General features: G+C 55.7%; 1 protein-coding gene and 1 non-coding gene across 2 annotated transcripts; both read right to left on the bottom strand.

The window, feature by feature from the left end:
• Nucleotides 1–4,870: 4,870 nt before the first annotated feature.
• On the bottom strand, nucleotides 4,871–8,289 carry RPL18A (ribosomal protein L18a). The gene is made up of 5 exons (XM_049640214.1): nucleotides 8,193–8,289; nucleotides 6,710–6,889; nucleotides 5,949–6,078; nucleotides 5,250–5,359; nucleotides 4,871–5,028 (listed from the first exon to the last, which is right to left on the bottom strand). The coding sequence occupies exons 1-5, from the start codon at nucleotides 8,208–8,210 to the stop codon at nucleotides 4,936–4,938; spliced, it is 531 nt and encodes a 176-aa protein (XP_049496171.1). The 5' UTR covers nucleotides 8,211–8,289; the 3' UTR covers nucleotides 4,871–4,935.
• On the bottom strand, nucleotides 5,465–5,597 carry LOC125931148 (small nucleolar RNA SNORA68). The gene has a single exon (XR_007460398.1). It is a non-coding gene; the product is annotated as a small nucleolar RNA SNORA68 (small nucleolar RNA).
• Nucleotides 8,290–12,472: the final 4,183 nt, after the last annotated feature.

Here is a 12,472-nt window from a genome sequence, read left to right as displayed (position 1 = left end):
CCCACTCCCTTTCTCCGGAGCCCAGTGGGAGGGCATCACCAAGCCCCAACCTCGGGCTAAGCTGAGTGGGAAACATTGGGGTTCAGGTCTTAAATGCACACGCTTGGGGGAATCTTTGTCATTGGGCCTCAGTTTCGCCATCTGTAAATGGGCAGATAACAGCCCCTGCCTCGGAGAAACAAATTGAACTTGCATAATACAAGCCCGGCACAGAGTAAGCACCTCATTCACTCTTTATTCATTTGTTGTTTCCAGCACGGCACCGGCAAGGAGCGACGGTCCTGTGCCAGGCATTAAGTGTATGTAGAATGGAGGTCATGGGGGAGGGGCTGTCCGTGGCCATGAGCCAGAATAAATGGAGGACCACGACTACTTGGGAGGTAGTATCTGACACGTCCCTGTGGCACAGATGAGCAGACCCAGTTTGGGGAGGCGAAGCCCGTGGCCTGGGGTCGTGCCATCAAAGGACGCAGACGCTGTCGTCTTGGGGCCCTTCGCTGGTGGACCAGAGGGACTTTGGCCACTGGAGGCTCGGACCTCTGTGCTGGAGTCCTGACTTGGTCTCCCCAGACTGGGTTCCCTCCTTGCAAAAGCGGGAGGGATCAAAACCGCGGGGTTGTAGGCGAGGGTACCGGAGTCCTCCCCAAGCCTCTGCCGCCCCCTGATGGTCTCCTCTGGTCGACACACGCCACTCTCGTTTGGTCCAGCATCTCCCCCCTTCATCCCTTCGCGTCCGGCGGGGGGGGGGGGGGACTGCCTTCTCGCTCCCTCTCGGCGAGCGGTGCGGAGCGGGCCTTTACCCCACCCCACGGGACTCCCATTCTGCGGCTGCCACACGGGCATCTGTTGCCCGCTGTCCTGCACTCCTCAACGCGGGCCAGGAGGGTGGGGAGGACACCGAGTTCCTTTCCTTCCTCCGCGTTCATGTTTTCCAGGCCCGGCCTCGCTGCACCCTCCTGGAAAATGTGGTGGGAAAGAGGAAATCCGGGTGGGGATCCCCGTCCCCAAAAGCCGTGCAAACGGATGCAAATACATGCAAACCTTTGCAGAGCAGGCCAACTAGTCCTCATCGCCAGGGGGGTCCCGGGAGCGGTTACCGGCCCCTGCCGGCCTTTCTCTACCGTGAGGTGGGAGGCTACAGACTGACGCTCGGGCTGAGGCGCATTCATTGAGTGCCTACTGTGTGCAGAACCATGCCCCGGCTGCTGGGGGCGCAGCAGGATCCAGGCGGACCCCTACTGCTCACCGGCACAGGGCACTGACCCAGCCAGCAGACTACCGACCGCACATTTCAGAAGCTGACCGGTGACAAGAGTGAAGTCAAGTCGGAGTCGGAGCTGGCCTGGGGGGCGACTTTATGTGGGGCTTCGGGGAGGGGAGCTCTCTGAGGAGGTGATTGCAGACCTGAAGGCGGGGAACGAGCCAAGCTTGGGGGCGGGGGGGGGGGGGGGGGGGCACTTGGAGCAGTGGGAACAGCCAGTGCAAAGGCCCTGAGGTGGAACAAGTGGAATGAGCAGTGAGGACAGGGAAAGGCATGAGGGACCTTGAGCCTTGGTGAAGCGTGTGGAATTTACTCTGAGGGCGCTGGCGGGGAGGAGGGGAGGGACCATGGGCACTGGAGAGTTTGGAGCCAGAGGGACCTAATGAGATTTGTAGATTCTGAAAAGCCCACCGCCATGTCCAACCAAGGCAGCAGCTGTGTGGCAGGGAGAAATGGGTGGATGGGAACGTGTTCTGGGAACCCTGAGAGGTGTGTAGGACCATCTTCTCGGGGGTTGGGGGGGTACAGGGAGCAGGGTGGTGAGATTTACCTTCCCTGACTGCCCAGTTCCCATCACAGAACAGGGAGGGGGCAAGCAGGACGCAGCCCCGTGGAGGAGGAGGGGCAGGGAGACTCTGAAGGCTGGGCAGCTGCAGTCTGAGCGCACAAGGGGCTGTCGCACGGGTATCTGTTGTCCCCAACCCTGCCTGCTGCCCAGGCACCCCCAGTGCTCCCACAGCTCCCTAGTTATGAGCTACTGTGGCTCCAGCATGACCTTCTGGCTGGCTGTCTTTGAACTTCTACCTTGCACTCAGTAAAAGCAAACTTTTTTTTTTTACTAACGGTGAGGCGTGCTCTGTGAGATTCCACGATTCCTACATCCTGAGGACCCCAACTGGGTTCTAGGATTCCACAATTCTCGGTCTCTCTTGGTTTCAGGATCTGGGTCAGGTCTTCTGGGACCCCCACTTGTCCCACTTTTGCCTTGGTGCCCACCCTTGTCCCTGATGGCCCCTGACTCAGGAGGGGCAGCTCGTGAGGTCTCTCCCCCAGGGCTCCCAGCCCAGGAATGACACTTGGCACCTGGACAAACCCAGGGACAGGACCTGGGAGTCTCAGCACCGGAAGCAGGAGAGGCCCACCAGGGCCTTGCGGGTTCCACATTCTTGTCCACCTGAGTTGGCTGGGTGATCCCAAAAGAACCTTCCCCTCCCTGGACCCCAGCCGGCCAGAGGGTTAAAAGTCCAAGAGGCCAGCCCTATCTCACGGGCCTCACAACGAAGGGCCCATCACCACCTACTCTGGGCTTTCGCTCTGCGTGGTTCCAGCACCTCACCTACCTCTGGAGACTGAGGGCCCAGTTCAGCGGTCTCCACCTCCTGCCAGCGTCCTGCCAGCTGCTCTGTGCAGGGTCTGTGGGGTGGGGACACAGTAGAGGAGTCTGCAGGCAAGAATGGGTAGATGGCCGGGGCAGGGGGTGGTGAACGAAGACACGGAAGTTAGGGAATTGGGGTGCACTCGTCATCTGTTCAAAGGTCCCTCAATAGTGGGACTGACCCCACCGTCTGGCTGGTTCGGGCAGAGCCCTCCCAGCCAGCCCCCAGGCTGTAACATGGATGGTTTGTCGAGGCCCTGGCCTTCCACTCTCCCAGTGATGCATCCAGTCTCTAGCTCACCTGAACTATCCCCACCCCCACTTCACACAGAACAAAAGCTGAGTGCGTAGTGACTAGCCCCAGGCACAACCAGTAGGGCCACCTCAAGACCAAGTCACGATTGACTGAAGGGCTCCAGATTCCAGTCCAAGGGGGACTGGGGCTCCTTCTCCATGTTCTAATCTTGCAGACACAGGGTCAGGTGTCCAAGGCCCTTCCACTTTGTTGCTCAAGTGTGGCTTCTCGATGGCCAAAGAGGGCTGCTGGCGCCCCGGCCATCCTGCCTCTATTCCAGCCAGATGGGGACATCCTGGAAATGGCAGACATCACCACTGCTAGTATCACATGATTACTCCTAGATGAGAAGGCTGGGAAATGGATTTTTTCTTTGTGGGGGGGCATCTAGATACAGAGATCCAATTACTGAGGAAGGAGGAGGGGTTTCTGCCCCAAGTCCCAAAAGATTAATGAAATCAACAAGGCAAAAAGTTCAAAAACTCTAGCCTGGCTCCCAAAATATACCCTAAGAAACCTGAAGTGCCCTAGAAAAGTATTCGTACCATCTACGGGGAAAAACATGTATTTGTCACATCTTTCGCCTACATACATAAAGACCTTTACAAAACAGTAACTTAAAAAATGACCCGCAGCCCCGTAATGAGCCGAGACCACACAAGTATTTTTACTTAAAGAAAAGTGCCCACCTCCTAAGAAAAAAGCAAATTCAAATCCTAAGAAGTGATTTTTCTTTAGCCATCAAAGCGCAAAGGCCTGGAGATGGGAAAGAACCACTCGAGAACAGCAGGCAGGGCAGCCGCGAAGGTCTCGGAAGCCTGGCACCCCATCCTCAGGGGTCTTTCCTGTGACAACGGCTGGCTGTGCACAAACCCTGGCTTGGGTGCCGCTCCAAGCATAGGCGGTGTTCGAAATGACCTGCTTTTCCAGAAACCACTCAGACTGATCCTGCCAACTAGCCCCCTCCCCCCAAGTGGGAGAGGGGAGGCCGTACCCTTGCCTGGGACACCCCAGGGCAGACTGCTCCCCACACCCCACTCCACACGGACTTGCCCTGCCTTCTTCTCATTCCCCGGCTCCCCGCAACAGAAGGCGATCCTGACTGACCTTTGCCCCCAGTGCCCGTAGCTGCGACTTTCCCCAGTACTGTCAACGGAGTAAATTAAATCTGCTCCGTGCCCTCATCTTCTGAGAACATCGAGGCTCAAAGGGCCGGGGCCGCTCAAGGTCACACACCAAGGACAGATGCCTCCCAAGATCCTTGCTCCTTCCTAGCTGTGTCGGCCTCCTGTCGGGCTCAGCCAGGGTGGGATTAGCCTCGTGCCTAGAATTCCCCAGGTTGTAAGCGGTTGCCTGGAGACAGATACCCAGTGAGTCCTTTACCTCCTCGGGCAGGATTAGGGTCTCCTTTGAGGGGCCCCCAAGCCAGTGAAGGACAAACTACCACAGCTCACAGCCCTCTCAGGTGCCCCCTCACGTCTGCTCTGAGGATCCCGGAACCAGAGACTAGGGTTCTAAGCCTGGAAGGGAAAACTCGTAGGTGGAATGAAACAACCCTAACATCCCAATTCCTTCCAGGCATCCAAGTGCCACAGCTTACCACAGCCGTGGGGAGAGTTGAGGCCTGTGCCTCACAAGGCAGGTGGAACGGGTTTAGGGGCCAAACCTTTTGGCCTGCAACACGCTACAAAGCTCACAGCAGAGGGCCAGTCGATGGGGCTGAAAAATGGGCCCTCTGGCTCTAGGACCCGGCCCATGACAGCCCCTTGCTGGATGAAGTCCCAGGGGGTGTGGCCTTCTCATTTCTAGAGCTCCCCTTCTGGAGAAATCAAGTGTCTGGGTCCCATTTCAAGAGAGAAAGACCCCTCCCAGAGCAGAGAACTCACAGCTTGGCTGCGCCCTTTTGAGCTCTGCAGGGTGTACAAAGAATACAAGCGTGTCTGAGCACCCGGGTTTTCCCAAGGAGTTTATTTGGGCGGACCTGGGGCCAGGGAGGCTCTGCATCTAAAAGAAGGTGTTGGGCCTCTTGGTGGTGAAGCGTGGCTTGTGCTGGCGACGCAGGACCCGGTGGGGCAGCGGGAACTTGATCTTGGAGTCCTGTGGTAGGGAGAGATGGGTGAGGGGAACGAAGCCTCTTAACCTTTCTTCCAGGGGCCACTGAGGTGTGGCCACCCCCCACCGGGCTCCTGCGTCAAACCCGGTGCCTCCCTGCAGCTCCCAAGGCCGGGGGACAGGGGAGCAGCTAGGCCAGCTCCATGTTCCGGGGGAGACCCCCCCCCTCAGCCCAGCCCACCCAGCAGGGCCCCCAGGGCACTCACGTGGAACTGCTTGACTGCTGGGCGGCGGCACTTGCTGGCTGCGATCTCCTCCACCTTCATGATCTGGATCGAGTGGGCCCGGGCACGGTGCCGGGCACCCATGTCTCGGTCTGCAGGAGGGTGAAGGTGAACGTGTGCCGGGGGTGCGCGCACTCCTTAAACCCCCCCCCGTCAAGTACTGACCCGGAAGGACCCCAACGGGCGTGGGCCACCAGGGCTGTAGAACCTCTCAATTCACTTTGAGGAGCACGGCCACAGCCCCCCAAAGGCGACGAGATCCACTTGCTGTTAGCACCTCTGTTTAAACCGCTATTACAAGAAACAGCAGTTCTTGGGTTGAGGCGCTTCGGTTTTGGCCCCGGCAGGCAACCTGCCCTGGGAGCACTTGGGGCCACTGGCACCACATCCTGACAGGGCCCCGGCTGGATTCTGGGTGGGAATTATCGCCACACGAGTGATCAACTCCAAAGGTCCCCCTGCTGCCAGGCTCCAGAAAAAGATGCACCCGGAACATCCTTTCCACTCCTGTCCCCTTAGCAAACACAAACACTGCCTCTGCATCCCAACCACCATGCCTGGGACCACCCAGTCCCTGTCCTGCCTCAGTCTGAAGGAGTGGGCGGACACAGGCGGATGAGCTGCAGACGCCTGCGAGGTGAGTCTAAAGGAGAAACCGGGTTGTGGCCACCGGAAGCTTACAGCACTGGGTGACGGCGCCTGCGGTCGTCAGGTCCCGGTACTCCCGGTACATGTTGTGGGTGCCGCTGCGGGAGTCGTAGCGCAGCCAGATGCCGAAGTTCTTCACCCGCAAGGGGGATTTCTCGAACACCTGCCAAAGAAACCGGCTGAGGCAAGCGTAGAGAGCGGGCTCGAGCCCAACTTCTACCACCCTGGCTGATCAGCTGCCCCTGCTGCTCCAAGGGCAGCCCAGCCCCAGGCCTCTCCTGCGCCTATTTCCCAGTCTTTGAATTTTAAAGTACACGAGGAAAACCTGCTGTCCTAGGACAAATTCCCACCGTTTAACAGCCGGGGGTACACAGCAGTCCAGGCCTGGATGTTCCCCCCATGTGGACCACCAGCTCCAGGCTCCTCCCAAACGCCACTCACCCAGGTCTATTTAGACCAAAAACCAGCTGCCACCCTGTGCGGCCACATGACGCAGAGTCCAGTGCCCAACACAGCAAACGTGCCTAAGTGACGGCACCTTCGTAGATGAGGTCCAGCAAAGGTGCGGGCCTCAGCCAAGGTGTCCCGGCATGCCAGCCACACCCTTCTGGGCCTTGGGCTCTTTCGTTAGGAAAAGGGCACCGAGGGATCCGTCCCATCCTGACCTAGGGCCTAAACAGCACATACGAACAGCCCAGGGGTTATGAAGTCTGGGAACTCTGTGCAGTGAGGAAGGCCCCCACAGGAACGTGTAAACCCGCTCCAGACCTCACCCTGTCTCAGACGCCCCGTACCTGCCCACAGTAGACAATTTCCCCTGAAGACTTCTTCATCTTCTTCAGCTGAGACACAAAATACCAGAAGCGGGACTTGGCGACAACATGATTAGGTGCAAAGATTCGCATGCGATACAGCGGAGGAGTGCGGCACTTGGGGGTGGGCAGACAGCGCCCCACCACCTTGTACTCTCGCAGCTGAAAGAGAAACAGGGGCGAGATGACGCCTGACCCAGAGCTCTGAGGCAACCGTGAAGATTGACCCTGCTCCCTTTCCCAATATGGAGCAGGAGAGCGAGAAGACTGTCCCCTCCCAGGGCATCCGTGTGGAATCCTGATGAAGGAGCCACGCCACTGTCCCAGCCTTTCCACAACAGGGGTTGAGGGCAGGGAGGATTCACTAAGGTGCCTGTGTACCCTTTGCCTCGGCTCCAGAAAGCTGGGCAGGGCTATCAATCTCACTGTCCTTCCTCCTTCCGTTTACGTTCCTGGGAAAAGCTGAAGCCTAGGCCTGCAGCCTCCTAACTCCATTGCATCTTTGCGGCTGACTATGTCTTCCCAAAGTTCTCTTCCACTCGGGGGCCCAAAGACAGTCACCAGCCTGGGATCGCACAGCACGCTCCAGGCAGAACCAGGAAAAAAAAAAAAAAAAAAAATCCAGCGCCCTCCCCAGCCCTGGACTCTCAGCACTGCTGCCTCGGGACCTGCAGCTACCTCAGTTTTCCCAGCAGCAGTCCAAGGGGTTTGGACTTCCCAGTGGAAACTCCCTGTTTACACGGATGCACAGACAAGTATGTCGGCCAAGGCCAAACTCTGCGATATAGTACAAAGGAACGTATCTCTCACGGACTTGCTGTTTTGCTTATATGATAGCCCCAAGTATCGCCAACTCGGCTCATACTCCCACCTCTCAATCTGACTCATCAGCCCCGCGGACCACCCGTTCAGGAAGGGACCGATGCGGCTGGCCTGAGGCTGGAGAGCTGTACATGACCCCCTTGGTCCCGGGGACTTGCTCTTCCATCTCTGCGCCACAGCGCCCTCTGATTTCACCTAGCACTTGTCACAGATAAGGCTCGCACTCCCGGTGTCAGCTCGGGTTTATACTTTTCTTCTACTTCTCACAGCCACGCCGAGAGGAGTAGTATTATTGCACCCTCCCACTGAGTCCTCTTCGCCAATGGGAAAACTGAGGCTCGGAGGCTGAACAAGGTCCCGTCGGTCGAGCGTCCAAGTCGCGCCACTTGTCCCTTCCCCCGGAAAGGAGGCCCGGCCTCTTCGGGCCCCGTGATTCCCAAGCGGGCCGGGAGCATGGCATTAGCCTCCCCCACGCGGCGCCCGCGATGGCCGCCATGTTGGCTGCACCTGAAGGCAGTGGCGCGCGTGGCGAGGGACGAAGCCGGGCGCACGCTCCCTCTACCCGGCCCACGCCACCTGCCGGGGCCCCGGATTCGTTCCGCACCGCACTCCCCGGCCCCCTGCCCCACCGCGCTCGCCTTACTGTGCCCGAGGCCTTCATGGCGCACCCTCCGCTCTCGCCGCCACCCAAGAAAGGAAGTGGCCGCCCTCGCGCAGCCGCTCACCAGGACTTCGTTGACGGAAGTCCCGCCTCCCGCAAGCCGCACGCCCATTGGTTTGTCGGCCCGGCGCTCAACCAGATCTGCTTTTTCATTGCCTCCGGATCCACCAACCTCACACAGCCCCGCCTTCGTTCGCAGCTAGACTGCAACTCACAGGAGGTAGGTCTCGTAGCCCCTCCCCTTCCACCTTGACCAGTAAGGGAGCCTGGGAGCCTCAGGCACGCTGGGAGTTGTAGGCAGCCTAGGGGTGTCTGGGTGGCAGTCCGAGCGTTCCACTTACCGTGATGCTCTTGTGTGGAATGTATTTGTTTGTTTGTTTGTTTGTTTGTTTGTTTGTTTGTTTGTTTGTTTCTTTCTTTCTTTCTTTCTTCGTTTGTTTTTAGAATTTATGTCTTTACTGCTTTATATTGCATGAAGTGACTTTTCTAGTGTAACATTTTAATTCTTTTGTTTTTTTACTATCTAATATTTTTTATTATTTTTTAAGATTTTACTTTTTAAGTGATCTCTATACTCAAGGTGGGGCTCTAACTCGCAAGCAGGCACCGTGAACGTACTCTATATATTTTTGTTTTGTTTTTATTTTCCTTTTAACTTTTTTTTTATTTTTTTTTTAACGTTTTATTTATTTTTGAGACAGAGAGAGACAGAGCATGAACGGGGGAGGGGCAGAGAGAGAGGGAGACACAGAATCGGAAGCAGGCTCCAGGCTCTGAGCCATCAGCCCAGAGCCCGATGCGGGGCTCGAACTCACGGATGGCGAGATCGTGACCTGAGCTGAAGTCGGACGCCCAACCGACTGAGCCACCCAGGCGCCCCTAACTTTTTTTTTTTTAAGTTTACGTGTTTATTTAGAGAGAGAGCACGAGCTAGCGGGGGTGGAGGGTGGGCAGAGAGAGAGAGGGAGAGAGAGAATCCCAAGCAGACTCCACACCAGCAGTGCAGAGTCTGAGGTGGGGCTCAAACTCACTAACCACGCATGACCTGAGCTGAAACCAGGAGGAGTCAGACACTTAACCAACTGAGACACCCAGGCGCCCCAAGCCTACTGTGTGTGTGTGTGTGTGTGTGTGTGTGTGTGTGTATGTGTATATATATTTATTTATATATTTATATATATTTATTTTTGAGACAGATAGAGCATGAGTAGGGGAGGGGGGCAGAGAAAGAGGGGGAAGCAGAATCCAAATCCGAAAGCAGGTTCCAAGCTCTGAGCTGTCAGCACAGAGCCCGACGCGGGGCTCAAACCCACAAACCGTGAGATCATGACCTGAGCCGAAGCTGGACGCTTAACGGACTGAGCTACCCAGGCACCCTCAAGCCTACTGTATTTTTTAAGTTATTTCCTTAGTGGATGCTCTAGGGCTTCACACATCCATCGTTGTTTTATGTGCTTGTTTTTTTTGTTTTTTAGTTGATTTATTTATTTTGAGTGAGAGTAGGGGAGGGGTGGAGAGAGAGGGAGAGAGCAAGAGAATCCCAAGCAGGCCCCACACTGTCAGCACAGAGCCTGACATGGGGCTCAAACTCATGAACCTCAAGATCTTGACCCGAATTGAAACCAAGAGTAGGATGCTTAACCAACTGAGCCACCCAGGCGCCCCTAACACATACATCTTAATTTACAATCTATTTACGATTTATGCTGCCTTCATTTTAATGAGATGCCATTACTCCTATAGTAGCTCCTATAGAACTCATTTCCTCTTCCCCCTTTTGTCCCAAATTATTGTTATTATTGTGCTATTACTGCTATACATATTACATCTCTTATGTGTTCAAACCTAACAACGCATGGCTATAATTGTTACTTACAACCGTATGTCTGTTAAAGCATCATGAGAAATCAAAGGAGGACAAGTATGTATTTATAAAGTTTGTTATATTAATTTTCTCCATTTGCATTTCTGGTTCCCTCCACTTGTGTTTGTGGATTAGCATTACTACCTGGTGTCATTTCCTCATTCCTATACGACTTTACTCACCTCTGTTTGTATTATCGTCAAATATATTACATGTCTACATGCTATAGACCTAATGATGGAATTAATATAATTTTTATACAATTGCTTTTTTTTAAGTTTCACTTATGTATTTGGAGAGAGAATCTAAGTGGGAGAGGGGCGGAGAGAGAGAGAGGGAAAGAGAGAATCTGAAGCAGGCTCCATACTGCCGTCACGGAGCCCGATTCAGGGCACGAACTCCTCAACCGGGAGATCATGACTTAAGCCAAATTTGGTATTTTAACCGACTGAGCCACCCAGGCGCCCCTACAATTGCTTTCCAAATCAGTTAAGAGATCAAAAAAGTGCATTTGTGCTGTTTTTTATAATTACAGCATTGTCTTTGTGGTCTTTCATTTTTCACGTGTGTTAGAATTGACATCCAGGGTCTTTCTGCACTTAAAGAAGTCGTGAGCAGGAAATGGGTTAGGCAGTGCCTTTTTCATGGATCCGCAGGTGTTGAAAATTCGGAAAATTGGCGGGAAAGGAGCATGAGGGGTGGAGTGTGGTCAAGGGACCAGGCCTGCCTCCTCCTGGCTCTGGCCCTTTTCTCTGGAAGAGACGACCCCATCCAAACGGCGCTGCCTAGACTGTCCACCAGGTGGCAGCAGACCTTTTGCTTTGTCTCCACCGGGCTGAGGCCAAGAGCCTGGACGTTGGTGTGGGTGGGGCAGGAACAGGTTCAAATCCCACTAATAGTTCCTTGGAACATCATCTCTCTGGGCCTCAGTTCCCCCATCCGTAAGATGAGGCTAATAATAGTCCCCAGCTCCTGGGGTTATGAGCTTTAAATGGCGTAGAATGTTTGGACTGGGGAGGCAGAAGCCCCAGCCCTGGAGCTGTGCGCCTTGGGCACGGGTGAACTCCGTGCGCTGGGCCTCAGTTTTCCCAGGCTGGGGGCAGGAAATGGGAAGGTAGAAAGGAGTCCTGGAAAATGAGTGCTGGGAGAGCAAGAGAGGGGCCAGAGGAGGGGGAGCAGGGAGGACAGGTGAGAAGGGAGGGGGGAGCATGAATGGGAAGGAAAGGCCCCAGGCTCAGCAGGGCTTTGGAGCCAGGTAGGTCAGGGTGACCGCTTCAGCTGGAGCAGAAGGAGGAACGGGGCGGGGGGGGGGGGGGGGGCAGGGGGGGTGTCCTAACGTTTGTTAAGCTTCCCTGCCCCCCTTTTGGCTCTATTGTGGAATGCTGCCCTGGCCCCTCCTCTGAGCCCCTGCTCCTCCCTCCTGCCCTTCCACCCCCCCTCCCTCTCGTGGCTCCTGTTCCTGGCAGCCCCCGCCCAGGGAAGCCCAGCTGGGTCAACTGGTCCTGGCTAGGCATCCCTTCCTCTCTGTTACCACCATTCAATTAGGCCTGGCTGACTTCCTGGTTGGCGGGACCACCCCTGGGCTGCCCCCTCCCTGACTGTCCTTCTTCCTCCTTGAGACCTTGAAGGCTTTAATCCTGGCTCCTGGGCCACACTCTGGCCACACCCCAGTTTGGATCATCACCCTTCCTCAGCTGTCCTGGCAGTCACCACCTCAGCTGCTCCCATCCAGCTCACCCCCTTCTCCATCTGGGCCACCAGCACCTCCGTCTTTCCAGTGCTCCATGCAGTGGCCCAAGATTCTGCTCCTGTCACTTTATCCTGCAAATGACCCAAGCCACTCACTCCCATGGAACCCAGATGCCACAAGGTTCAGGCCCCGGCCTCCTGTGCCTTGTCTCCTGCCCCTCATTGTTCCTGCTCCCAACCCTCCTAAGGCTCTTTCTTCGAATTCATGAATGGATGGATGGATGGATGGATGGATGAAGGAAGGAAGGAATGGATGAATGAATGGATGAATGAAGGAAGGAAGGAATGGATGGATGAATGAAGGAATGGATGAGGGAAGGAAGGAAGGAATGGATGAATGAATGGATGGATGAATGAATTCCAGTACCTATTGTGGGCCAGGCACTGGGGACACAGCAGTGATCAAGACAACCAACTCCAGCCCTTTGAGAGCTGATATACCAATGGGAGAAATGGACAAGCACAAGATAAATAAGAAAAATAGGCACCACAACACAGTGCGATGTGTGCTGGGGAGAAAAATAAACAGGAAGGGGGTCTCTGTAGGCTCCGTGCAAGTATCGCCGCCCCCCCCCCCCCATCCCCAGCCAGAGGCTAGATCCCATTTCCCTTTTCTCAGCCTCATTGGAGGATGATCCTAGGGCCTTTT

The sequence above is a fragment of the Panthera uncia genome, chromosome A2 (assembly GCF_023721935.1).
Source record: "Panthera uncia isolate 11264 chromosome A2, Puncia_PCG_1.0, whole genome shotgun sequence".
Classification (NCBI taxonomy): Eukaryota; Metazoa; Chordata; class Mammalia; order Carnivora; family Felidae; genus Panthera; species Panthera uncia.
This window is presented reverse-complemented; position numbering and strand designations above follow the sequence as displayed.